The sequence below is a fragment of the Oculina patagonica genome, chromosome 1 (genome assembly GCF_052425735.1).
Source record: "Oculina patagonica isolate OP01 chromosome 1, crgOcupat, whole genome shotgun sequence".
Taxonomy (NCBI): Eukaryota; Metazoa; Cnidaria; class Anthozoa; order Scleractinia; family Oculinidae; genus Oculina; species Oculina patagonica.
This window is the reverse complement of record NC_135758.1, coordinates 6115388-6142188: the sequence shown is the minus strand read 5'-3', so window position 1 is coordinate 6142188 and position 26801 is coordinate 6115388. Positions and strand designations below refer to the sequence as shown.

Here is a 26801-nt window from a genome sequence, read left to right as displayed (position 1 = left end):
AAATAAATGATAATGATGATCATCGTGTTAGCAATGAAATGCAAATGTGACTGGAGAAATTCTGTGATAGTTTCATAGTTGCGCGCGATCCAGTTGTTCTGTTGCTAAGGGAGGAAGAGACGACAAAAGATAAAAGTGTTTTGGTGCTGTGAAAATTATCGTAACAAGCAACAGGATACTTATCATTATTGAAAACTAGCCATGGTATACTGCAATTCCTGAGTTTTGATTGGTTTACAGGCTATGGAATTTGAGCTCATGTACCATGGACCACAAATAATGGTAGGTTTACGCGCCAACAAGAACAGCCGGGGAGCGCAAATATTGCAATTATTTGGGTGTTTTTATAAAACAATTATTCCACTCGCGCTTGTTGGATATCATCGTGAGATGGTTATAGCCAACTCGGTGCATATATCTACCATCTCATATCCAATGCGAACTCGTGGAATAATTGTTAAGTACACTTGTAAAACGGGTACTTACCATTACATCTGTAAGACAACTTTTTCCAGACGACTTTACCCTGTGAAAACACATACATTCCAAGCCTGCCGCCTTTGAGGGTCTTATCGATTATATATCCTGTATCCACCACTATCTCGGCCTCAGAATAAACTACCAGTCTAAGAAAGGGAGAGAAACAAATGAACAACTGTGGAAAGGAAACACACTTCTCTTGCAGTACGCTTACATGTATATAGAGCAACAAAGATTGGTCAAAGCAAAACGCTACGAACTTGCGTTATGTGGAGGGTTAAAACGTAACACTGATTTTTTTTTTTGCCACAGAAAAACAAATAATGCTGAATATAGGTCCAGAATAGGCTGGAATGATGTTTTACCTTAAAAGCAAAGCGGAGGGTCGGTGTAGCAAATGCTGAATATCGCCCCAGAATAGGCTAGTCATGATGTTCTACCTTATTAGCCCAATGGGCCCCAATGGAGGGTCTGTGTAGCAGCTTAAATTCGCGCGAAATACAGACAAAATAATTAACAACTATTCACCGAAGTGGAGGTGAATAGTGGTGGATAAAACAAAGCGACGCGCGAAGGCAGTTTGTTTCTCTTTAGCTGTTCGGAGGTGAATAGTACTTGTTAATCACCTCCGAGTTAACCATCAGCGCTCGCGAAAAGCATTATTCACTTGTGTGGTACATACTAATGCTGAATATCGCCCCCAAAATAAGCTACAACAGGATAGAAATGATGTTATACCTTATTAGCCCAACGGATGGTCTGTGCATTAACTTAAATTCGTAATCTGTCTCGTCTTGCCATCCTTGGAGCTTGGTGTCTCGCCAGATTTCTTTAATCTAAGGAAATACAAAAATGGGTTACAAAAGGGTTTTTTAACATCGTACGTTAAGCTGGCAAAGAAAGGTAACTGCATTGTAACAGTGACCGTGACAGTAACACAAACAGTTTCAGTCTGAAACTGAAACTACAGTTTCAGTTTCAGTTTCAGTTTCAGTCGCATACAGTACTGTCACTGTCACAGTGGTAGTGACAGTGACAGTAAAAGTTACATTTACAATGTTATGTCAGCATTAAGCAGCGGTATTAAGCACAGCCCCAATGTAACATCGTGTTACCTTCTTCAGGAAAGATGACGAAATTTTAACCCTATTCAGACCGGGCTTTTTTGGACCTTCTCAGACCGGGGGGGGGGCTTCGGAAGCCCCCCCTATCTAACTTCCAGAATATAGAAGCAATCACAATGAAACTTATAGGATGTATTGTATGTCCGAAAATCTTTCTTTTGGTATATGTCACGTGAGATTATGACGTCACATCACGTGACAATTACATCATGATTTCAAAACAGCCGCCATCTTGGATCCGCCATCTTGGATTTCAAAATTTTTCCAGAATGCCAGAAAACCACCCAAAATTATTGCAAAGTACTCAAAATCAATAAAAATGTGCTTTAAACCCGTAAAAATGTAAAAATGATTCCATTTAAGTTGATTTTTATTGACAGAAACACGCAAAATTACAAATTTGGGAAAACGTGCCTGTCAAAATGCCGTTGCCATGGTGATGTCAAGTTCATGACGCATCATCCAACCCTACCAAATTGTTGCCAGATAAATTTTAGGAAAACTCAGAAAGTTTGGGAGCGTTTGATTTAATCTTAAAAAAGTTATAAAAGTTCAAAGTCAGCGCGGGCCTCAAAAGCCCCCCCCCCGGTCTGAATAGGCTTAATCGTATATTGAGAAGTATACTCAGTGGAGCTTTATGTATTAACGAGAAAAACAAGAACAAAAACAGTTGTCACTTACTTGTCCCTTTACGTCACCAGAATGCCACAGTGCATTTCTAAGATCATTTCCAGGCCCTGTTTCAGAATTAACCAGCTGCGAGAATGAAGCAAAATAGACAATTACAAGACAGATACATGGAGCCCAAGCGCTAAAACCAGTTTTCCCGTACCGCTAATCAAAAGGAACGGAAGCTCTGGAGGGGAGCTGGGGCATCTGATTTCTTAACAAATTTTAAAAGACTTTTAATCAATTAGGACTTTTAAGATGTTAACGTTTCAATTCTGGAAAATGTTCACCTAAATGTCGCGTACCGTGATGTGACATCCGAACTGGTAAATTCATAATAAATTTGGGGGGCCTCGAAAAAGCTGTTGGAACGCTCGCTGTCGGTTTGTGTTCCAACGGCATTTCTCGCTCTTTCCCAAATTACAACGGTGTTTTTACAACTTGATAAAAAGAAAATACGCTCGAAATGTCAACATGTTTAATTTCGTGATAAAATGAACCGCAAATGCCTTGATGCTTGGGTGTGGTACTAGTCCATCTTAAGCTACCTCCCCCCCCTCTTCCCCAGATATTATACTTTTTTGTGGAAGTAAAGTGTCTTGCCCAGAAACAAAATAAAATGTCTCTGGCAAGTGATTTAACCCAGACCACTCGATCCAGATGCGGCCGTGCCTTGTACGCTTATGTTAGAATTACCTTTATTTGTATTCCTCGAACTGCGGAAGCTCTGAACGGTTTCATCTCCCAATAAACCTGGTCACTCTGCTTCCAAGATATGACATAGAACTGTTTGTTGTTTTGGTAACTGAACACGAGTCCTACAAAATCGTCATCATGTTGAGTTGCCACTCGAAGAGTGACATTGAAATCCACGCCGTTAAACCGAACATCTCCTGCAATAACACAAAGCATGTTGAAACTATGAGTGATTGATTGTACAGAGATTGTAAATACAATGGATGATGATGATGATGATGATGATGATGATGATGATGATGATGATGATGAAGATGATGATTAATCCGTGGTTGCAACTTACCGACAGCTATTCCAGGATCGCTGTTTTCCTCTTCTGTTACTTGCGTTCCCTGCAAACGTAGAAATCATGCACTTTACTGTGAAACCCTAAACTGTAGTTGTCGGCCGATTTAACTGCAGCTAAAACAGAAGCTAATTGAATTCCAATGTTTCAAAGTTATTTGTAACAATAAAAGGTTGTAGGTGCATCTGTACATCTACATATGTAACTTGCAAAATCCTATTCAGGACAGTTCGCAAGTGCAATAAATATCCCATCTCTAGGATATGTTAAGAATGATGTATTTGAGGTACTGGGCCCGGTTGTTCAAAGCACGATTAAGCTAATCCAGGATTAGCGTTAAATTTGATTTCAATTTTATATAATTTTGTTGAGGTTTTCTGTTAATATTTTCTGTCCCACAGTTTTGACATGGACCAATCCAAACTTAACAAAATATTAGCCTTGGGAAACCCTTTAAAACAAGAGAAATTCAAATCTTGATCATCTTTTAATCCTGGGTTAGCGTTAATCGTCTTTCGAACAACCCGGTCCAGAATAATAATGAAAGGAGACGAAGCAGGTTCAAGCAGGGTCCAAGATGGGCTAATAGCTCTTTAGTAGGCATACTAATTAATCACACTGGGTGAACGAAAACAAGCGCGTCTTGCAAGGCCCATGCTGGATTTCGTCCCCACAGCCCGGGGGGGGGGGGTACTCCGTATAATGGCCTATAAGGGGAGGCTCCGCCCGAAAGGGGTACCTTTTTCAGGCTTCAGGTATATAAAAGGGTAGGGATTTCACAAGTTTTGGTATATGAAAGGGTATGAAAATCCGTCATTTAGGTTTTTAAAAGGGCCTTTAATTAAAATATTTCTAACAGACGCACTTTATGGCTGTATTATTTTAATTTATTAAGCGCTGCATGAAAGTGACAAGAAAACGTCCTGTTCTAAGTCTATGCCATGTCTTTTAGGTATATGAAAGGGGTACCTTTTTTCAGTAAAAGGTATACGAAAGGGGTACAATTTCTGTCAAAATGGCACAAAAAAGGGTAAGGGGTAAAAGCTTGGGGCGGAGCCTCCCCATACAAAACTTTTTTGAGTGCACCCCCCCCCCCCCGGGCCCCACAGTAAAATATTCATCGACCAAGGAAGATTGATGTTGGCTGATAATGCACCATCGTTCGGCAAATTAATCATTTATACTTTCCCGTACAGTATTTCTTACCGTTGAATCAACCGCCCATACAGGCGGCTTGCTTGAGCGCTCAAATGGACTCAACTCGATCTTCTGTAATCTGGAGAAGTCTGTATGAGTCACGTGATGGTTAATCGAACAGGCATCCTCGTAGTCCGTTATCTTGTCGCCATCAAAATCACCGTCACAGGGGTCCCCTAAGCCATTACCTGTGGGGTAGTAGTGAGAGTGCAATTCGTCACTATTTACCTGTGTTAATATCACCCGTTTACTAAAACAATTCAAGCACGAATGTCTTACACAGCATTTTGCTGATTTTTTTAACAGGAATGACAGTGTTGAAAACATACAAATTTTACTAACCATCCAAATCTCGTTGAGTAGGATTGGGAACTAGTTGGCAGTTATCGTCCCTATCCAAGACACCATCGTCATCGTCATCACTGTCACAAGCGTCACCTGGAATGAAGGATAACACCAATGTAAATAAGGCCCTCTCTACACACTTACTTTTTATATACGAGTTGTCGATTCGTTTTGGCCCAGGTAATCAAGGAACGAGGATCGCTCACCCCGGAATGTATTGTTCGAAAACTTTTTTTTCAAAGCGGGAGTTCTTTCGTCTACAGGTGGATGACGAGAAGGTAGGTTTTCAATTCAGTGCGTCGCACGTTGTAAAATGCTAGATATTGCATTCGAAGGTACTGCATTTAGCGATCTGGTCGTTTGTCGTGTGTAAGGGTAAAAACAACTAAATGGTCTTGTAGGTAAGGTAAAGTCTGCATACGATCCTAGTGGCCCATCAGCCCGGAGCTTATCCCGGTTTAATTTCCGTAGCATAAAGCGACTAAGAGTATTTCTTCTTCCTCTTGGATGGGATGCTTATCCATCGCAGAGTTACCCCCAGCATTAAATTCGCCGGTACCCATTTATACACCTGGTGAAGAGGGGCACTATGAGAGTAAAGTGTCTTGCCCAAAAACACAATGCAGTGCCCCGGCCAGGGCTCGAACCCGGACTGCTCCATCTGGAGTCCAGCGCACTATCCATTAGGCCACCAGGCCTCCCTGGTTTTGTAGACTAGCACGTTTTTTTTGTTGTTGAGAAACAAAGGGTTGACGCTTTTGTAATTTGCATCAGAGAAAAGATCCTGACTGAGCAAGTTGATTGACGTACCCTGTTGATCTTTGTCGTTGTCTATCTGATCAGGGTTTGGAACTCCTCTGCAGTTGTCAATCATATCATCCACACCGTCATTATCGTCATCTCTGTTCGTGTCGCAGTTATCCCCAAGTCCGTCGCCATCTCTATCAGACTACAAAAAGAAATTGATGATTAAATAATCTGCGATGGAACGTATTCACAAAGTGACTAGCTACGAGTTGGCTTGATAGCTCAGTTGGTAAGAGCACTGCACCGGCATCGCGCAGGTTATGGGTTAAAATTATGCTCTTTCTTTTAGCAACTGCTTATATAATTAAGTTTCGTACATAGTTAACTGCAATGTTCTTTCATAAACTACTTCATTCGCCCGCAGTTCTGGTGAAGGTAAAGCCTGCTGTTGAGTCAAGTGGCTCATCAGGCCGGAGCTTATTTCGGTTTCTGTAGCGGCTGGTAGTATTTCTACTCCCCCCTCATCCCTAAGAACACAACACAGTGCCCCGGCCAGGCCTCGAACCCGGACGCTCAATCCGGAGTCCGGCGCACCAACCATTAGGCCACCGCACCTCCCACCAAAAAATTAAGATATTTCATATAATTTTTATTCACTTCTATAAAGAGCTCGAGAATCAGTGAATCAATCTATTTGCGATTCTGGCTGTTTGGTCTTCGAGTTTGTTATCGGCGGAGTAGGTGGAGAAGGCGGTGCTACACTCTTAACAATCCCGAATACACAACAATCCACGAACACGTCATATTATTTACCTGTCTGCTATTCATTCTCGTAGGACAGTTATCACACTTGTCACCCACTGTATCGCCATCTGAGTCCTCTTGGAGCGGGTTGTATATCGTGGGACAGTTGTCGATGGAGTTCAATACACCTGTTTGGTGGTTAAAGAAAATGAGATAATCAAATTTGAAGCTGTCTTCTCGTAAGTAAAGTGTTGTTTTACGATCAGTGTCGAAAAATGTAAGACGCCCATTGCAATGTTATGGAATACAACAGAATGAATACTGACTTATATTTAAACGCGAAAAAACAACTGCGCGTAGTAAAACATGCAATAATTTCTTGTCAATGTGAATCTCGAGTAATAAATACTAAATTTAAATACTATGGAAAACACAACCATTATGCTATGTTAAGAAATCTGGTAGCTTGTGGATGTACATCATTCTTCGGGAAGCATATTCCTGGTTGCTCCGCGATAGCGGAAACAAACCAATTATATTTCAGTTCCTCCATTTAGGTGTTTTGAGTATTTTCGTCCACCGTAGTTTTTAGTTTCGGCATTTAGCTTTCAGATTTTAGTTTTAGGGCATTGCACTCCACAGAGCAGCAGCCAATTCGCCATTTTCAAAAATACCATAATACTCTTTGTTGTCTACCCAAAATTTTGCACAAGCATTGTTTTCAATTTCTCTTGGGACAGCAAATTAATGCTTATGCAAAATCTTGGGTAGACAACAAAGAGTAATATGGTAGTTTTGAAAATGGCGATATTATTCGTTCCTCTTACCGTCTCCATCAACATCCTTATCACATTCGTCGCCGATGCCATCTTTATCATTATCACTCTGAAACTTGTTAGTGACGTAAGGACAGTTGTCACAATCATTGCCAAATGGATCACCATCGTTGTTGTACTGGGCTGGGTTGAAATGACGGGGGCAGTTGTCCTAGGAAAGGATAGTATGGAAGTTCTGTCAGTCAGAGTGTCATATAGATTGAATTACCGTTAATTCGACCGTCAAAGGTGGTCTAAAGAGTTACTCGTATTGGCGGTTTTCGTCAGTGTTACAGAAACTGTTTTCCAGCAAAACATCCGAGAAATTTTAAAAACTATCAGTAGGCGGATAGAAATGTTTTGTCCAAATTATAGCTTTGTAGCATTTAACACAACCGAGTTATTACGAAAAAAATTCTGAGAAAATTACAATATTTTGTATGCAGCCGCCATGTTTGTGCCTCCCTTTGGGGCACAAACGTGGCGGCTATAAAATTACAATCAGTAAAGACGTTCATCCGTTACATCAGAAAATTTTAAAATGCGTTATCTCCTAAACGAAGCACTAAATCGATACCCACATTTGCATAGGAGTCTGTGTTCTTTGTGTCAAGAATATGTGAAAATGATGGCTTTGTAGCATTAACAGCTTAGATTTCAGAATTTTGATGAGGTCAAATGAAAACCAGCAATTGAAGGAGTCAGCCAAAGTTTCATAAACCAGGTGGTCGTAAGGCGGGGTTCTGTTGTACAAGGTAGCTACTAGCAGCACATCTCCCCAAAGGATCACCAAGGGGCAAGCGAAAACGGAAGAAAAGACAACTGAAGGCTGACCTGTTTATTGTGCACTTACCATATCATTCTTTATGTTGTCGCCATCCAAGTCGTCATCGCAGATGTCTCCCAGTCCGTCGTCATCAAGATCTGCTTGATCAGGATTTGCTATTTGCACACAGTTATCCTGAAAAGTGAATATCCGTGAACCCTTAGAGACCTGGGACAATTGCAAACTTATTGGCATGAAAGGCCTTCTAGGTATGCCTATAGAAGTCCACCAAATTGTTCGTGGGTACTTCCGTCTGTCTTATCCGAATATGTGTAAGGGCACTGTACGCACTGAGCAGTTTTACACGTCACGTAGTTTAATATACATCTATGAGCACCCACTTAGCATGCTTAGTCATACGCTTTGTCCGGAACGGTTTTTCCACAGTCTGTGCAGTTCAGCTCAATGTCAGGAAAACCATTTAAACAATTTGGTTAAAATCAATTTAAATCTATGAGCACCCACGTAATCACCGTTTTGTACGGAATTCAAACATTATCTACCCCTAAGTCTTTAAGTATCTTGTCTGCTTGTCTTCGTCAGCCTGACAACATTTGTTTTAGTTCAGGTTCAATCTACTTCGTCTTCTAGCAAAAAAAAGTTGTTGTTCGGTGTTTTGTCACTTTACCTTACGGCATTCCTTTTCTGTGCAGTTGAGCTCAATGTCAGGAAAACCATCTAAATCGAAGTCATCGGCACAAAGATGGCCATTTCCAGAGTAACCAGTGCGACACTGAAGAATCATAGACACAAAGCCAATGAAAAACTTGTATTTACTTTCTCAACAAAGAAAACACTTCAAACAAAGCACAAATGCATAAAAGTCTACAAAGTTACCTCGCACTTGTAATCTCGCCCACTCTGAAGTCGAATGCACTTAGCATGTTGACTGCACGGATTGCTTCTAGCGTCGCTTGGATCGCAGTAGCTAAGATGATAGCAGGCGTGGTAAGGATCGCCTGTGAATCCTGCCGGACAATCTGTGCACTTATATCCTCCCTGTAAAAAAAGTAGACGGACGGGTTGGTTTGTAGCTATGCTGCTAAGAGTTTAAACTGGTTTTAGTCAAGATTGAAATATAGTCCGAAAGTGTGAAGCAAAAACGACTGACCAACCGACTGACTGACTGAAATTTCTAACCGTCAGTGGATCGACTGGATGACTGGCAGACAGATAGGCTGCAGAAATAAAGACAGACAGACAGACAGACGGACAGACACAGAGAAGTTATTGGAAGAGGCGTTATCTAAAATACTCACCGGCTTGTTTATGCATTTAGATTCCGCAGCACATTTTGGAGGACCTTCTGCACATTCATCAATATCTGTGCAAACCTGAAAAAAGACACATTCATTGAAACTTCCAATGTTGCATCAGCACAAAAATAGGTACCATACATATGCGATATTTCATCATTAGAAGCACTCTCGAAGAAATGTATAACGATTGCGTTACCTGTTTGTTGTTTCTTGCAAAGTACAACCCTATCCCATGAATCTCTTTGCCCGAGTAGCCATCGGGGCATGGTGGACACCAATATCCGGGACTTCGGTTGTGGCACAGGACACCAACATCTCTGGCGCAAGGGTCAGTTTCATTACACTTGAATGAAAGATAAACAAATGCAATAACAGTTCTTCACAGTTTTTTGTTTTATTATTATTTTTATCTATTTTTATTTTGTAGTTGAAACGTCTATGCTAGAAAACATCATAAGACCTAGTACCACTGAGAAGTTATCCTTTAATCCTCTATGCCAAAAAAACAAGAGTCGTCAAGGGAGACTCTGCGCGCGCTTCTAAGAGAGAACATACAATGCCCACGCACCAAGCCTGACGAAACCAAGCGGGCATGTTTGTTATTTTTATCTTTATATCTTTATTTCGCGGGGTCAGCCCGATCTAGCTATCCTAGACTGTCCCTCGGCTTGTTGTTAATTTAATCAACGCGTCAAAATTTCTCTGTTACCTCATCAACATCTGTGCAGTTAATTCCATCTCCCAGCATTCCAAGAGGGCATTCTCCGCACTCAAATCCTTGCTCCGTGGCAGGGTCATTAAAACAAGGTACTCCAGGAAAGCATGGCTTAAAGCGGCAGAAGTCTTGGACTTAAGAAAAACAAAGAATAGGAGAAAAAAAATAAGAAAATGAAACAAAAGACATTACAGGCGACATTGTTAACACGTTTAGGTAAGGTTCCATTGCATGAAGCGACTAGGAGTATAACTACCCACCCAACAGAAATAAGGCACAACCACTCAAGAGGAATGAGGGACAAAAATAACACTTACAAATCTACAACATATCACTAAATACTACTTTCGTTATGCACGTTTATTTAATACCTCGACACATTTGGCAATTTTCCACAAGCCTTCGCAGATACTTGATTTCAGCCACCTTAAACGAATAAAGGGGTCGTTGTTAGTACAAATTTAAGATATTTACGCCGTTTTTTCTTTACCAGAAAAAGCACTTTCCCTGTACTGTGTATTTAACCCAGTGCTTTCTCAACACCTGTAAATATGTATGTTTTCGCCTATTGCACTCGTTAGGGCAAGGGACATTGTTTATTTTGTCATTCCCCTCCTATTGTTGCTGTTGCTGTTGTTGTTTTCTTTTTTTACTCTTTTTTGGTGGAGAAAGGGAAAATAATAAACACCTTAATATTACGGGATATTGTGTAATTTCAAAAGCTCAGAAACATTTCAGTGTGAACAGAAACCTTTAAGTAGCGGTCTACATGTAGGTTTGTTATAAATTACCATCTAGTGTACTAAAACAGTTGATGAATGTCTCTGACCGTTGATTGAAAGTGTCGAAATTAAGATCAACTTGAAAAATTCCGGCGGAATTTTTCCAAGTTCTCGCATCGTTGTTTCGAAAATACGCTAGAAACGATCTTTTGCGGGTGGATCCAAGTTTTTTTTTCTTAGGAGGGGGTGCACCACTAAGGAATGGCGTAGCTGACTTTTTTAGCAGAATACCAGTTGTATTAGAAAGCCGCAGGTCGGGGGGGGGGGGGGGGATTCGGTTGATACTGTATCTTTCTCTTGGTGTCCAAGGATTATTTTCTGAACAAGAAATGGTATTGTAGCACAGTTTGTAACGAAAAACAATCAAATTTCCCGTGATCCCTCCCCTTTAAAATATCATGTGAACAACAGGGTTATTACCTGCATAGACAGGTCGTATCGAATATCCCGTATGAGGCCAAGCAAGATAGTAACATCTTCGGGTGTCACTTGCCTCTTGTTATTGTCGTTGTTGTTTTCTTTTTTGGTGGAAAAGGAGATGATAGTATTATTAATGATTATAAAATACCATGTGAGCACATTACCTGCATAGACAAGTCGTATCGAATATCCCGTATGAGGCCAAGCAAGTTTGAAACGTCTTCGTGTGTAAGTACGCCTGAATCGATGACCGAAGGTTGAGGAGGATTTGGTGGTTTGACTAAGAGGAAGACAACCAAGACAAGGGTTATGTTAATATTGTTTCGCCTATTACTGCCTCCCCTTTGCGTTCGCAAGGGGATCCGATGAACCAATAAGCTATGGACATGAAACTTAACCGTCTTATAGAAAACTGACTGAGATGGTTGTTAAGCCGGCTAGTCTGAGATTACATGCACGACAAAAAATAATGTTAGGAATATTTTAAAGGGACTGTGTCACAGCTGAGTTAAGTTTTGTTGTTTTTAAGTTTTGCCAAATACTAGCTTTACTGCAACCAAATGTGTCTCCCAGGCGTTATAATTTAAAGTTACAAGCAAACGAGACTAACTTTGAACCAACGGTTCAGCCCAGCAATATAATTTTCAAAAGCCCATATTGCAATCAATTTCAATCTTCGTCATTTTTGGCCATCCGTACCTTCTTTTGTATTTCCTGTCATATTGAAATGTTCCTTCACTGTTTTAAGAGGTTATTTTTATATTTCACCGAATTTGATGGTCATTTCCGATGCCTAAATTTGGCTAAAATCCGTGACACAGTCCCTTTAAGAATCGGCAAATATAGAAGCTGTTTTAAATACCTATATTTCCTGGTTGCCCTGGGCAACTTTCTTGCTCAAGAATATCGCTCATCGGTCGTTTGAAGACTAATGACAGATTCTCTATGGCCCCCTGAAAAAATAAATCAAAAACACTTCAATCAGTGAAATTAATAGATAGTTTTTATATCTTGTTCTTTTTGTATATAGATTTTAGTACTGACTGTATTGATTTAACACATTTATTTGTAAAGCGCCACGAGCATAGGAATAGCGCTATATCAGTGGGGACCAGACACGATTAGTCAGCTAAAATTGTGGTTGTTCATGATTCAATTTTTATTTAACCACCCTTTAGACCCCCAAAAGGGTGAGATGATTATTTTCTTCAAATAGCGAGCCAGACCACTTTTGAGCGAATAGCCAACGAGGCGGAGCCGAGTCGCCTTCAGTTTTCACTAATAGAAAGCTAGGCTTGTAGTCATATTTGCTATAAAAAGTAATAATTACCAGCCAAGGAGTGTTAACTCTCTTTCCATATGCTCTCTGTCCTATTCTGAAATCCAGTAACGACAGCAAAGTTCCTCTGTAGGAGAACACCGCCGAAATTGGCGACAAAGAGTCCACTCGTCCGAAAAATTTACAATCCACGTACAAGGAAAAGGCAGAAATCTTCCTTCCTTTATCAAACACATCCGTAACGCGGATAATCACTGAGTGGAAGTTCTTGCGGTCACCCAGCGGCGCAACATCTTTGAATACAACGCTCTCAACAGTGTCATTTGTCGATCTGTACTTCAGAATAAGTCTTGTTTTGTCGCCCAATCCCTTGGCCGACAAATCGAGAAGAAACAACTTCCTTTGAGTGTGCGCAATAGAAAACAGAGTTCCGGCATTTGATGACATGATACGAATGCTCGTCTTGATCACAAATTCCTCGTTCGATTCAATGTTGAATATAACTTTTTGAAGAAGTCCCTCGCCTGCTCGGATGAGCTTAATTGCTCGACCAAAGAGGTAAGCTGTCGATCTCCTCGGTGTCAAAATTCGTCTTACGTAAAAGTCCAAAGGAGATTCCGTGATTGGAGACAGCAAGTCTAGTTCTAGAGAAGAGGGAAAATGGAAATGTGTTATCAAAAGATTGATTCTGTGCCATTCCTTGCAATGCAGAAACTAGGAGCTACCTCCTCTCGCTAGTATGCCTGGACATTAGCTATCTCGACCACAATAAACAACATTGAGAAAATTGCAAGTTGGGAACTGGACGGCATTTTTTAAAACTTTTAATAGCCTAACAGTTTTCCAAAAACCCATATCGCAATCCGTTTCAATATTCTCCAATTTTTGTCCATCCGAATCTTCTTTCGTATTTGCTGTGTTATTGAAATGTTTCTTCACTGTTTTATGTGGCTGTTCTAAACTGTACTCAATATGGAAGCAGTTATTTATGCCAGTCAAAATTTTTCTAAATTCCTTGGCACAGTTCCTTCAATGTATTGATAGGATATTCAGATCTATATAGACTAAAGGCTTGACACTCGGCCGTTATCTCCTTTCCTCTCACGTTAACGTGGCTTAGTCGCTTCCGACAACCCATTACACCTTCCCACAACCGCTGCCCAAAAATATGAGTGTAGTCTTACCTAAAGGAGTTGTCACTTTACAACATAGCACGACAAGGACAATCGATAGCAACGTTAGCTTCCTCATTTTCTCTGCAAAACAAGAAACATAATAGTCACGTTAGAATAAGAAATAAAAGACAATCTTCAAAGAAAAAATAAATTGCTGTAAAATAGTATTGTGAAACAGCAGCGCATTCCGATCTATTCCATAACTTGGAACCCGGACGCCTTCTCCAAGAGAATCCTTTCAATGTGTTTAATTGGCCGTTTTTATACTAGAGACGTGTTACCCGTCTGGACGAGTTTCGGCAAACATTTGTCGTTCGTCAGCTGGTTATGCGTCTCTAGTATAAAGACGGGCACAAGACGCGTAACAAGTCTAGACGAGCTACCTTTCGTTATCCGTCTTTAGGCCGATTTACACGGTACGATTTTGTCGCATGCGACATGCTTACGACTGGCTTACGACACGAGTTGTGCCGTGTAAATCGGCCTTTTGAAGACGCATTTCCAAAAGAAGCTCGTCTAGACGGATATCTCGTCTTGTAACTAGCATAACTAGATGAGCAAAAAAATGTTTGCCAAAACTCGTCCAGACGAGTAACGAGTCTCTAGTATAAAAACATCCATTCTCCACGAATACAGTAACCGACTGTGGTGTGCCTTTCGTGGCTCCCTCGCGCGTGAAGCGTCCATTGTGGAGGTAGGCGTTGTGGATAGCGAATTCTGCTGCACCAAAAGCAGTAATTTTTCTCAAGGTGTTAAAAGGCGTGGCGATTCAACAAAAGAGCTTATTTTTGGTCATAACAATTCGTTTCTACGTCGTGCTCTTAATTTGTCTTATCTGTTTCCAAATTATTCGACACCCGATTCCCGTAAAATGAAGTCGGCCCAGTTGAAAATGGCGGAATAAATCTTCGAAACGTTCCGCAATACTGATCACGTGTTAAGCGGAATTTAATATTTATTTATATTTCGTTTGGACCCTTTTTAAGGCTATCATTTTTACTTCTTTCAAAATTTGCTTTTTTTCATTGTCATACTGTACTCCATGGAAGTCTGTTATAACAACAAGACGGTATAACAAGACTAGTCTACAACGTCACAGTACTGTACTTAATTGTAATAACGCAAAGCACTGATGGGCCATGCAAAATCGAGATTCTAAGCATCTGAAGCCACTGTATACGCGTTATAGTAACTATAACATTTTTAAATAAACCAGGCCCTGATGGCCAAATTGAAAGTGTGGTCTGATGTAATTTAAGGCTGAAGAAATCAGTCATTCAAAGAATGTTTTGATTTTAACCGTTAGCATATTACGAAGCTACGAAACTCTGACAGGTATGATAAAATCAGCTAGATTAAACTGTTCAAGACCCTTATCAGGTGGAGTTGATTTAAGCTAGTGCATGGTCCAGAAAGGTTATGGGACCGAATAACCAGGCTATTTCACGCTTATTTCATGGTTTGATGATGCCTTTTGCTGCGTGCAAAGCTAACAATCACGCCGTGTTTACAGTGACACTTATTCTTACAAACCTGTCGCTGGTCCGTTTAAGTCAGTTAAATTCAGTATCACCCTCTATTCCTGCTCTGTTACACTTTTATCGGCCTCTTTCTTATTTCTTCGTTTGTCAAGGCACAGAATTTGTCAACTCGAATTAAATATTCCACATTCCAGTACGCATACAATGCAATGCCACTGCATTTTTTTAACAACACTTTGGAATTTTTACTTTTTAATTAGTTTTGCCTTTTGTTAAACGACGAGTTTGATTTCATTCAGGGTCAAGACAAAAACGTTATTCAAAAGTTATTTTCCCTGGGGGCAAAAAGCCGCATATATAGGATTAATCATGATAACAAACAAAAGGTCATACCAGTACCAAAACGCGGTCAATGCACTTGTCTGATCGAAAATTGTTTGCATGTAATCAAATTGCAAGGATCAGACTTATACTTCATTTTGAAAGTAACGATAAAAAAGACCGTCTGCAAAGGAAAATAAAAAAAAAACTGAAGGGAATACTGATTAAACCCAAAGAATCTTTGGTTTTGAAAGTGGCAAATCCAAACAAGAACGTGAAAGTAAAAGTCACCGTTTTGGTTTAAATAAAACTTGATAAACGTTCTTACCTATCAAGGATCATTTCATCGTTCCGAAAGAAAATCTAATGGTAAAAGTTACTCAAAATCATTAAATTAAACATTACTTTTTTCGGGATATTAAGATATGTTACACATACTTCCATTCTTTGCAAATAAAATTTTCTTTTCCAGAAAAGATTAAACTGAATGAGATAAATTGTTTGTGTGTGAAAAAAAATCTTTTCTGCATCTGCTCTTACCCAATCCCTCTCTTCTTCCCTCTTATACAATATTCCCCCTTCGACCGCGGTCAAACGACAGAAATATGCAAAAAATAAGAAAAGTACTGCAAAGATAAGGTTTTAATTTTCACAGTTCAAAGTTCGATACATTACCGGTATTCTGAAGGTTTACTAAGTTTTTTGAAGCTTTACTAAAAAAGTTCTACGTGTTTGAAAATAGTGATATGCGGACTTGTCGGCGCCATTTGTCAAAGCACTTTGGTTCGGATGCGGAACATTTAAAAAGTAAAAACACTCGTTTACCTGAGGAAATGGGATTATGCTTACACTCAGCAACTATTTTTATCTATCCTTGCTCATACTAACACTTCAATACGAACAAACAACGCCGAAATGGAAAGAAAAGCTGCCTGAGACGTTTGACCGCGGTGAAATTCCCCCTGGCCTAATCAATCAACAGTTATCGATATCACCATGTATGATATGCTCATCATTGTCTGGCAGACGAGTTATGTCAAGCACTATCCCTCTCCAGAAAATGGTCCTTCTCTCCATGTACATCGGATTTTTGAAATACTGCGTTTAAACCCTGAAATTATGTGGAAAAGTAAACGAGCTTTCTGTTGAAGATGAATGCATTTCCAGCTGCGTTTGTTTATGTTCCGTAAATAAGTTCGAAAACTTGAAACTCGATTTTCCGTTCAAATCGCTTATTTTCGTCCTTATGCTTTTTTGGGCCGAGAAAACATTACAGCCTGCCAGTAAATCTCAGTATACGAAGATATATTCTTCAGTCACGCGACTTTTAATAACGGTTAAACAAGACCATTCGCGTGTAAGGGTCAATGTCAATTATTCAAAGGCCTCGAAAAAAGGCATTTCATGTATTTCTTCAGAGTTCTTGGCCGAAAACGACAGTACCTGACATATTTTAACAACATCAGTCGACTTTTTAATTAAGGTAAACAATTCTCAACTTCAGAGCAATACGACACAATACCATTACTATTAGAAAAGTTAAGAAAAGGGCGAATAATAAATCAAAGTCACGTACAGAATTAGTAATATTGCTGAGAACATTGTGCAGGTAATTTTTACTCAAAATATAAACACAAACAAAAACAGCAGGACGCCTGACGACAAATCTGTGTATTCTCCGAAAAAAGAACAGAAATTGGCAATTAGAAAGCCAAACATAGCTCTTTTGAAATGAAGAGAATTTGGAACACCCGTGAACGGCTCCACTGGAATTAAAATGCTAGACCTTTTGACGACACCTAAGAAATCAGGGTAAAAATGTTTCCTTTTCTAAGTTTTAACAAAGAATGCGTTGACTATAGAACATAGGTTCACGCTACGACTGCCTTTGTATATTATGAGCATTTCAGATTTGCAAACAAAGTTAACCCTTTTGAGGTTCAACGTCAATGTCACATCACAGTCTATCAATGAGTGAAATCCTCTCTTACTGTTTACTGAAATCCCAGTCACAAGGATATTGTACCAAATCAAACTTTTAAACTTATGAAAATCTGACAACACTGAATTTTAGCGGGGTTATAGAATGAACTAATGAACTAATTTCGTACGGCATTTTTGCCCCAAATCAAAATGACGTCAGAAAGCCTCAATTTCGAAGACGTTTATAAAACAAGGCTCACGAACGTAGCAACAAATGCACGATGAAAGTACAACTAAGAACTGATACAAATTTCTGTGAAGCACATATTAAAGTAAGCATAAATAATAAAAGATTAAAAATACCTGCCAGTGTAAACGTTATCGTCAGTGGTATATTAAAGACTCGACAAGTCGAACAAAGTTAAACTTCAGTCACTCGTGACTTTGAAAATAAGATGACGATGCGCGAGAACGTTCCACACTTCCTCACAAGTGCTAGCATCAAAGAAACGAGTTACTTCTCCGCTGTGTCGTTTACAATTAAACTTTTATTCTCGATGCAGTAGATTTACATATTGGGTAGACGGACGAATCTAGAACGAATAACGAATCGCGGATGAAATTAGATTAAAACAAATCTGGCTTTAAGAATTTCCGGATAAGCGTTTAAGTTGTCAAAACATTCTTGTTTCAAAAATGCAAAAAAAAAATCAGTGTTGAACCCCAATTTTTTTTTTGTCCTTGAATGACAACAAATGTCGAGTGTAAAACATTGAATTTTTTTAGCGGGGCAAATAATATTCTTGTCAGTTACGTAATGCGACGCGATTTAAGCCCAATAGCAAAATAAACACCTTGTTCAAAAGTTCGTAAGAGCAATTTACCGATCCAATTAAGAACATCGATCACTAAAACCCTGGCTACTGGTCGCTAATTTCAGTCTAATTGCCAAACTGTTTTTCTACTAAGTACAAATGTTAAATGACGCACCGACAAGAGCATTCTCTTGGAGAAGAAATATTTGGAAAATAAGAAAAGGCACTGCTATGCAATGCAGCCGTTTACAATTCACTGCCACATGCTGATGCTTGAGGTCATAAATTGAAGGAATTTAGAGTTTGCGATTTATTGCTGTGAGGCAATTACAGTGTGAAAGTACTTGATTGAAGACAGCCGAAATACTAAAACATACGCAGATCTACAGAAATCACGTGTACCGATGGCACAGACCTATTTTGTTTGTCGTGCCTTGTCTGAGTTGCTGAGCCAATGGCACGACAGTTTTTGCAATTTCCTTATCTCCTTCATAGACAAAGGTTGTTGTTCCAAAGATCAACACCATGCATTACTCGACGAGAATCATGACTATAATGCTTTTAATCTTGGTTAGAATTTTTTTTAAGTTATGTATCCGGCTTCTTTGAAAATTCCCAACCCACGTACTATTTTTGTTTTCATAGCTGGCGGTTTTTAACCCGCCAAAACGCTCGATACGATAAAGAGTTGTAATTATATTTAATAGCGAATTTATATTTTGAAAATAAACAAACGATTCAAACTTGTATAAACTATATTGCAACCACAAAACGAGTCTATGCTTTATATTTTGTAATTCGGTTTGATCAGGATCTTGTTTTGATCGCACTAGAAAATGTAATTCAATTTCCTGTATCCTGATAATTAAAATATTTCGTTCTAAAGATATAATACTGATTAATATTAAGAGATATGTAATATGTAAGAACATGCATTATTGCTGATCTCAAATTAAAACTGACCATCTCTCAGAAGTTTCAAGACAGGAATATAATAGTATATGAAACTCATGTTTCAGTCATATCGTGCATTTTGTGCGAACAACATTACTATACGTTAGCTTATACTACGAAGACTTTTTGTATAAACAACACTGTTTACAGAACCTCAATGTAAACTAGGACCATGCCTAATATTCGGAAACGATCCAATTTTGATAAAATCAAATTTTTGCGTAGGGACGCGGTTTCAGGAAAAGCCCAAACTCGCCGCGAGGCAAATCTAAATTGAGCCCACTGGCTAAAGATCTCCCATTCTATTCCTAGCACGCTCGTTATCATTCCTTCATTCTGTGACTTACCGTCAACATGTGAGCTGGTCCTCCCAACCTTTTTCAACTGATTACTTAAATGAATGCTCTAATATTCCAAGAAAAACACCGTTCAAATGGGCAAAAGTCTCGGACTCGGTCGTGACTCAAATCCTGAAAGCCTGGCCTGACCGAGTCGGCGCTTTATCTCATTTTCATTAGAGATAAGACTGAACCAAATCACGTGAAACATGTCTGTCTACGCCTGTCTCGATAGGTTCTCATTCGTGCCCGGGAATTTGTCGACCTTACACGTATGGAGAAAAGAAGCGAGCAAGTGCATAAACAACTCGTTGGTGGCAAAAAGGGATTACTACTTGACTCAAATGTCAAAGATTAGAAAGATTATTGAGGACCAAAAGACTAAAACCTTTTTAGAAGAAATTCGTGATTTAAGGAAAATTGCCAAGTGCATAAAGATTACAAAAATGACAGATCTTTATCTTAATAGCTTGTTCCTGTTCGAATTGAATGCTTCCCACTAGCATTCCTTTGCCTATAGTGTTTTCTTTCCCCGTTGGAACAACACGCCAAAGGTCAGCATATGGTAATCTCGGATTTAGACGTTCTGGCAAAATAAAGCACAAGATAAGAATGCTCTATCAAATTTCCCCGTTCCAGTCACTCGAAGTTATAGGATTGCACTCGAACGTTGGTTTTGTAATAATCCGTGTACGCCTGAAAACAGGAGAAGATACCAATCGATAAAGATAAAGGTGTCGTTAGAAATCGTCACGAAATTAACGAGACCGCACCGTGAAAAGATGTTTTCACTATTAGAAGAACTATGTCTGGAAAGGTCGTTTTATTGTCGTATTAATATTTGTCTCATAATTGCCACAGCGGCGTGAAAACCACAAAGGTTCTTAAAGCACGAAAAACCAAAAAAGGATGCTTAACACAGTCCGACGACCAACTGAAACGTTTCATTATTTTTTCAGGCGTTTTATCGCATGACGTCAGGAAACTCTTCTTTTTTTGTAATGAAGACCTCAGGTCTTATCACGGTATGCCGAATAGATTATACGCATGCACACTGCTTCAGTCGTCGATAAAAGAGTGTTCACTTTAAAGTCCTGGACAATTTTCTGTGTAAAATCTACACAACGTCTTTTCTACTTTCATTGCAAAGGCAATTGGGTAAAAAATGGGAATAGGTCATTCAAGTCACATTCAACTTTTGCATTTTCGATACATGCGTCATCCTCAAAGTTTACTTACAGCAATACGCGACCGTTGATGATTCGTCACAAACTAAGAAAAACAAAAAAAAGTTTGGTGAAAGTAAACGAGATTTCTATAAATGCCGTGTAAAAACAAAACATGACTGAAAACAAATCATCTCGTAACAAAGGTTACTCATTGACGTGACAAAAGCCGGAAGCGTGGGCCAATTTGACTCAGTCTCCTCGACACCATTAGCTTTCTCCATGCAAGATTGGTAACTAATGCATTTTCAAATGTTATTTTTAGAATTTATGTCGTATGTTTACACTGTTGAATGCTTCAGATGCTTGCAGTTTTAATTGCTCAACAAATACGAACACGACACAGAAAATTAGATTAGTGTAGCTGCCATCGATATACGAATACAAAAGTTAACTCCAGTTGCCGCGAGATGTCATGTTTTCCAACCTGCCCAATCAAATCGTAAATGTTTGAAATATGAAGAGAAAGACGATGATAGCCAAATTCAGAGATATTAATTAGTTGAATCGTATCTCGACAGCTGCAAATAACAATCAAATAGTTTGGTGCAAGTGATACCTAAGATAACACTACACAAGTTATTTGAAAATCGAGTTAATGGCTTTTGATTCATTATTGTTTGTGCTGGAAATCTAGCCGTTTACTCTTGAACCATTTAACTCAAAAGTCAACCTTGTCAAGTATATGGCTCTGACATAGCTTGACATTTTAAGTCTGTACGTAGATACAACCCTAGCATAACTGACCATTTTATTAGATGAAACATATCGAGGATTGCTTGAATTTGGGGTGCAGTTGCTAAAGGTTTTCAATACGTTTTCAGGTAAAAGCAAATTCAATTTTGACAATTTTGACCTTCAGCATTCTTGAGAGTTTTTGTCTTCACCGATCTCTATGGGTTGATGTCAGATATTTTGTTTCTGTTGTCTATCTTTTTTCAAAAAAAATGTAGTGCAGATTCATTAGTTCCAACATCAAGAAGGTCAAGTGTTGAGGTTTTGCCAATTCCCAGTTACATTTCCAAAGAATGCGCAGTGTTCCAGCAATGTCCTAGTCTCGTGTGTCCAGCTTAAAACGCAAAGTTCTCTTGTGCTACATGTAATAAAACTGCTAAACGGGCTTAGTTTAACAAACTAACTGGTATTTAACAGTGAAAAAGAATCCCTTGAAGCTTCGGCTAGTCCCTGCAACGAAGGGAATCTTTCTGGGACAAATCGATGCCTTCACTAGTTCTTTACTACCAAAAGCACGATTAAAATCATGCCGGTCAACCTTATTGTTCCGCCTCTCAGTTACCGGCTCATTTCGGTGCCTCAAACTGTCTTATGCATGCAGAGTTGCCCTTGCGTCACAGAATCCATTGTAAAATTCTCGATTAATAACATGCTCGATAAGCTGAAGCCGAGATGCTATGAGATAATTTCAAAGTCGATTATGGACTTGATAAAACATAGCAGGCGAGGATTGATTGATGGTGCAATAAAACAATTGGTTTTGTTCACAGCCCCAAGTAACTCACTTTTAATTTTTGTTTAATCTCTTTGTGATAAAAACAGCACTAAAAGAGTAGGCTTGTGTAATTAATGGAATCCACATTTCACAGTTTCGCTGATAGACAGGATGTGTAAAAATAGCTCATAGTCGTCTCCACAAAAGCACTCTTTTGAGGTCACACTTGATAGGTTACCTTTCCATGGTAACCACAGAAAGATAACAGTTGATCGTCAACGTCATGATGACCCAAACAATGTGTCCCACTAAGAGTATAATTATGGTCACATCATCATTAATCTTTTTATGTTCACATCAAGTGGCACAAAGGTCCAGCAAAATGGCACTATCACACTGCTATCACACCACCGTCGTTTAATTTGCCATAATGATTTTCACTGCCCGTGGTTTAAAGACGAATGGATTCTCAAGTGTAGCATTAAGCAACCTTAAGAAATATTTCATGACCAGGCAGATATATACTCTCGAAACTTCAAGATAATCAGATATGGTATGGGTTAATCCTATGAGATTTGGAATAACTGAAATTTCATGGATTCCTTGGATCGCTGTCTAGTCTGTTCTGCCGGAATGTTTGTCTTGTCTCAAATCCTCGTGTGGGTTTGTTAGTTCGAGACTAGAGTAAATAATCACGACAAATCGATATTTCTATCCTATTCAAGGCTATAATAATGTAAACGTTTTGTTTACTCAGTTAAACAGGGGTACGAGTGGGGATATCAGACTGATATCGTTTGGGTTTAGAACTTGTTATGAATTTGTAACAACAAAATATGTAACATCTTTGGTGTGCAGTGGGTCTCCTATGATATCACGCTATCACTACGTGATGGCGTGAAAGTGATTCCTTTCATCAAAACAGGTTTTTACTAGACCTACACCTGCATTTCAAATCATGCAAAAACAAGCCTCGTACAGTACAGGATTAAAAACGCCATCCTTCACTTGGACGGAAGGTAATAAAATTTGTTACAACATCAGATGTGACACACAGTTCATACTTAACGAAATTTCAAACCACACACAATTTTTCCTTTGAAAAAGAGCACCTTCGACCAAAGAAAGATAAATATTTTTGTAAGAGGGAGATGTTTTAAGATTTGTAACGGTTGAATGCAACTGGCTTATTTTCCACCCTGGTTACATGTACCGAAAACTCTATGCCTATAACCAAAAACTTACCGAGCTGGTAGTGTATTGTCGTCTTCTGTGAAATTCAATTTCTCGTTTCAGTGATTCAGAAATTCCACGGAAGAATCTCTACGACACCAGACAAGCTGCAAGAAAAACAGGCAGAAAATGAATCGTCGACGACCGAAGACTTTTGAAGTTTACAACTGTTCAGCTCTTAATCGCACTTCAAGCGCTCCGGAAACATATCATTTAACAACAGCACGCTATTATTTTCAGTCTTTGTTGTCTGGGGTATATCGTGCAATGTTGCATGATAGTCTGTCTCCCACGATCGATGGTTCGAGAAAATGACCACTTCCAAAAATAAGCTGCAAGATATGGGAATTACTTTATACTTGTAATGGTCCTAATCCCATTAAATGGCCGTGCAACCTAACAGTTTAGCACTGATAACGGTAAAATAAAGCTTTGAACCTCCACATAGATTGTAGAAAAGCAACTGACCTAGACGGGAAAAAAGTGCGTTATGCAATCATGGCATTTGGGACATGACGTGAACTTCGATTGCTTCACCTGACAATGTTGTTTTTTAACTTCATGTTTGTTTTGTTAACATTTATAGTTAAACTGATACCAATGTATTTGCTAACTAAAAGCGTGTAAGAATAAAGAGAGGATAAAGGGTGTAACGGCAAAACATAGAAAGCTCTTGGTGTTACGGACAACTACAGAACAAATGTAAATAACTAAAGAGCCAACGAACAAACAAGCAAACAAGTAAACAAACTGTTTGGTGCAAGTTGCGTTCGATCGACAATTTTTGATGATTTTTTCTTCGGGCAATAACTCAGTTTTCACTTTCCGTACAAAAAACAAGGATCTTGTCACGGATAACACTGTATCGAGAGTAGTAACTGTGGAGGGCATGATCCGTTTACGTGACATTGTAAACGTTTGTATACATCTACATTCAAAATTTCAAGAGCCGCCTTCTTTGGTAGGAAAATGAGCCTTCAAGTAACCCGAGTTAAAAAACTGAACCTTGACAAAAGATATATGTTCAAATGAAAACAGCAAACCATCTCATGTACGTGATGGCGGAAGGTCAACATTATCTTCTTCTTATTCCAATTAAGTTTTTTTTCTTTTCCTGGAGGATGCCGTCAAACTGAAATAATCGCATTACCTATTTTTGGAATTACCAAAGAGGCATCGCACCTTCAGCACTGGTTTTCAGTTCTTGTCTGTTGCTTTCTCTTAGTTCAAGTCAAAGCAGCCAGTTATTTTAAACAACGCAATCACAACTTCGTCATCGACAGGACATTGACAAGCAAGCTGGATTCTGTGTTATGCTCACAATCGGCGATATTTGAAAACAGACGATACCCTTTCTGGTGCTAAAAGCCGCCGAATCTTAATAAGTCGAATAACTAAATAACATGGCTATCACGCAACTAAAACATCTGATGTCATAACTCGATTAAACTTCAACAAGGTGCGTGTTGAAAAAGATCCGTTCATGAAGTACTTCCAAAAATAGCAATCTACAAGTTCAATAGATAACGGGAATAAAAATAAATTCCAGATAGAGACGAAAAACAAACTGAGTTGGTGGTATAAATAGGTATATCTTTGCAAGTATCATTGATGTACGTGTCAAGGAAGTTTTTTTAGACTTTCTTGTTGTTTTTGGGGAACCGCGGAAGATTTTTCTATAAGAGAGGAGCACAAAAGGCAATGTCCCCCACTCCTAAAACACGAGACTTTGTCAATCGTTGTTGTTAGTCGAAAAAGAACTCTACTTTTCGTCATTCGTCTATGCCAGAAATGCCTAAACGAATAGAGTGTGTAAATATCTGCATCAGGAAGACAAATTTGATAAAAACTCTGCAAAGCTTTTTTTTTTATCAATGGTCTTTGTTATACACACATGTTGCACACGGGTGGTCGGTCCGTTTTTAACGTCGCGTCGTTGACTGATTGGGCGTAAAATGACATTAAATCCGTACACTTCGTAAACAGGAACATGATTTGGGACGAAAACGGTGACATTGATAATAAGCCAAGGTTGTGTATTACATAGCTGTAGTACGCCATTTTTTGCAACCGTCCTATTTTTATTTATATGAATAAAATAAGCATCTAAATGAATACCTCAAAGGGCCCAGACCAGTCTAAAAACAAACTATGTATGCCGTGCGAGATATTTCCCATAATCAATCAGTAAAAGTTACCCCTCCTAAAAATGGCATTTTCCATAATAGGGAATTTCTGCGACCTAACCAGACTATCAAAATGGAATAAGGTGGAAAAGTTACTTACAGTTGAAAAGATGAATAGTTTGGGTACTAAGGTGAATAAGAGAAATTTTCTAACCAAGGATGATGACCTTCGTTGTGAGTGTGGACAGTTGGTAAACTGCAGCCTTGTTACGTACGATGGTATGTTGCTAAACAAGGTGACCTTTATCCAGGGTCTGTCTTAAGTATGAAAGCCGTTTATTAGCTTAATAGGCTCACTCTCCAGAAAGGTCACCAAATGGCATGACTGGTTGTAGTTATTACCCTGTCGCAATGCAAATATCATTCCCTGTTGTGTGTCTATCTTCGAGGTTTACCCGCTTTTGAAAGTCACAAATCGCAAAATGAGTGAAAGTCACCAAAACACTGCCATTTTGTTGCCATGATAGGTAATCTCAGTTTTCATTTCAGACACTCCATAACATCGTGCATTAAGAAGCTTAATGAAAGCAGATGATCATGGGCCGTTCTGCCCGTGAGGCAACCAAGGCTTAAGGAGTAAATCCAATGTTGGCGTGCAGCTTTTACTTAATCGTTTTCGCCAATTTCTTGACTAAAAACGTGATGCAGCCTAATGAGGACGAACGTGTAAAAGGAGGTAGCGTTTCAAAATGCTAATATGACGCTGGAAAGACAAAACTTGTATGAACTATCCGTCAACCATTAATTTTGATAACTGGATCAGAAAAGCAAAAGCTATCCTAAGGGTCTCATTAGGGTTATCAAGGTCCTACACATGCGCCGTAGGCAAAGGTTTGGAGGAAGCTTAAGGAGGAAGCGGCACTTGCACATTTCTCATGCTTCTGTGACTTAAAAACAACGTAGACAAAACATACAGTTACATTGATAAATCATGAATTTTTACAGAATAAATCATCAATGCCTGTTCATACATCACAAATCGTTCTTTGGGAAGTTTTTTTGCAAACTACTAGAGGAACTTCTGACCCTAGAGTGTGACAATTCAGTTTTTATGTGGTACTCTTTATTTTTCAATATTTTCGAAGAGTAAACTGTTTTACCTTACCTTAAGCTTCTTATGACCATCGTTTGAAGTGTTTATTTACTTTGCACGACCGGGTAATGCCAAAAGAAGAAAAATATAAAGCACACACAGCCTTTAAAAAATAAAACGGGCATGCAGTATGATTTTGTAAATGTACAACTTTATGAACTT

General features: G+C 39.1%; 1 protein-coding gene and 1 pseudogene across 9 annotated transcripts in view; both read right to left on the bottom strand.

Moving 5' to 3' along the window:
• The window catches only part of LOC144653265 (cartilage oligomeric matrix protein-like), a 47160-nt gene that overhangs the window by 1235 nt on the left and 19124 nt on the right, over positions 1-26801 (bottom strand). For 3 of the 8 annotated variants that reach the window (XM_078513221.1, XM_078513236.1, XM_078513228.1), the window contains 22 exons: positions 23373-23467; positions 13629-13700; positions 12496-13088; positions 12028-12118; positions 11330-11445; positions 10335-10389; positions 9958-10097; positions 9445-9591; positions 9249-9323; positions 8827-8988; positions 8618-8722; positions 8017-8124; positions 7176-7335; positions 6418-6536; positions 5668-5806; positions 4855-4950; positions 4522-4700; positions 3313-3361; positions 2970-3166; positions 2286-2360; positions 1219-1316; positions 487-626 (listed from right to left, as the gene is read on the bottom strand). In XM_078513221.1, the coding sequence (XP_078369347.1) occupies positions 487-626; positions 1219-1316; positions 2286-2360; positions 2970-3166; positions 3313-3361; positions 4522-4700; positions 4855-4950; positions 5668-5806; positions 6418-6536; positions 7176-7335; positions 8017-8124; positions 8618-8722; positions 8827-8988; positions 9249-9323; positions 9445-9591; positions 9958-10097; positions 10335-10389; positions 11330-11445; positions 12028-12118; positions 12496-13088; positions 13629-13695 (2911 nt within the window). In that variant the 5' untranslated portion in view covers positions 13696-13700; positions 23373-23467. Of the gene's footprint in view, positions 1-486; positions 627-1218; positions 1317-2285; positions 2361-2969; positions 3167-3312; positions 3362-4521; positions 4701-4854; positions 4951-5667; positions 5807-6417; positions 6537-7175; positions 7336-8016; positions 8125-8617; positions 8723-8826; positions 8989-9248; positions 9324-9444; positions 9592-9957; positions 10098-10334; positions 10390-11329; positions 11446-12027; positions 12119-12495; positions 13089-13628; positions 13701-17707; positions 17840-19460; positions 19561-23372; positions 23468-26801 lie in introns of those variants that run through there. The other 5 variants (XM_078513242.1, XM_078513260.1, XM_078513251.1 and 2 more) reach the window with 3 other exon arrangements.
• Positions 24652-26801, bottom strand: part of LOC144653535 (uncharacterized) — a 34584-nt pseudogene continuing 32434 nt past the window's right edge. Inside the window, exon 4 of the transcript XR_013570758.1 lies at positions 24652-24666. The product of XR_013570758.1 is annotated as an uncharacterized LOC144653535 (transcript). The remainder of the gene's footprint in view (positions 24667-26801) is intronic.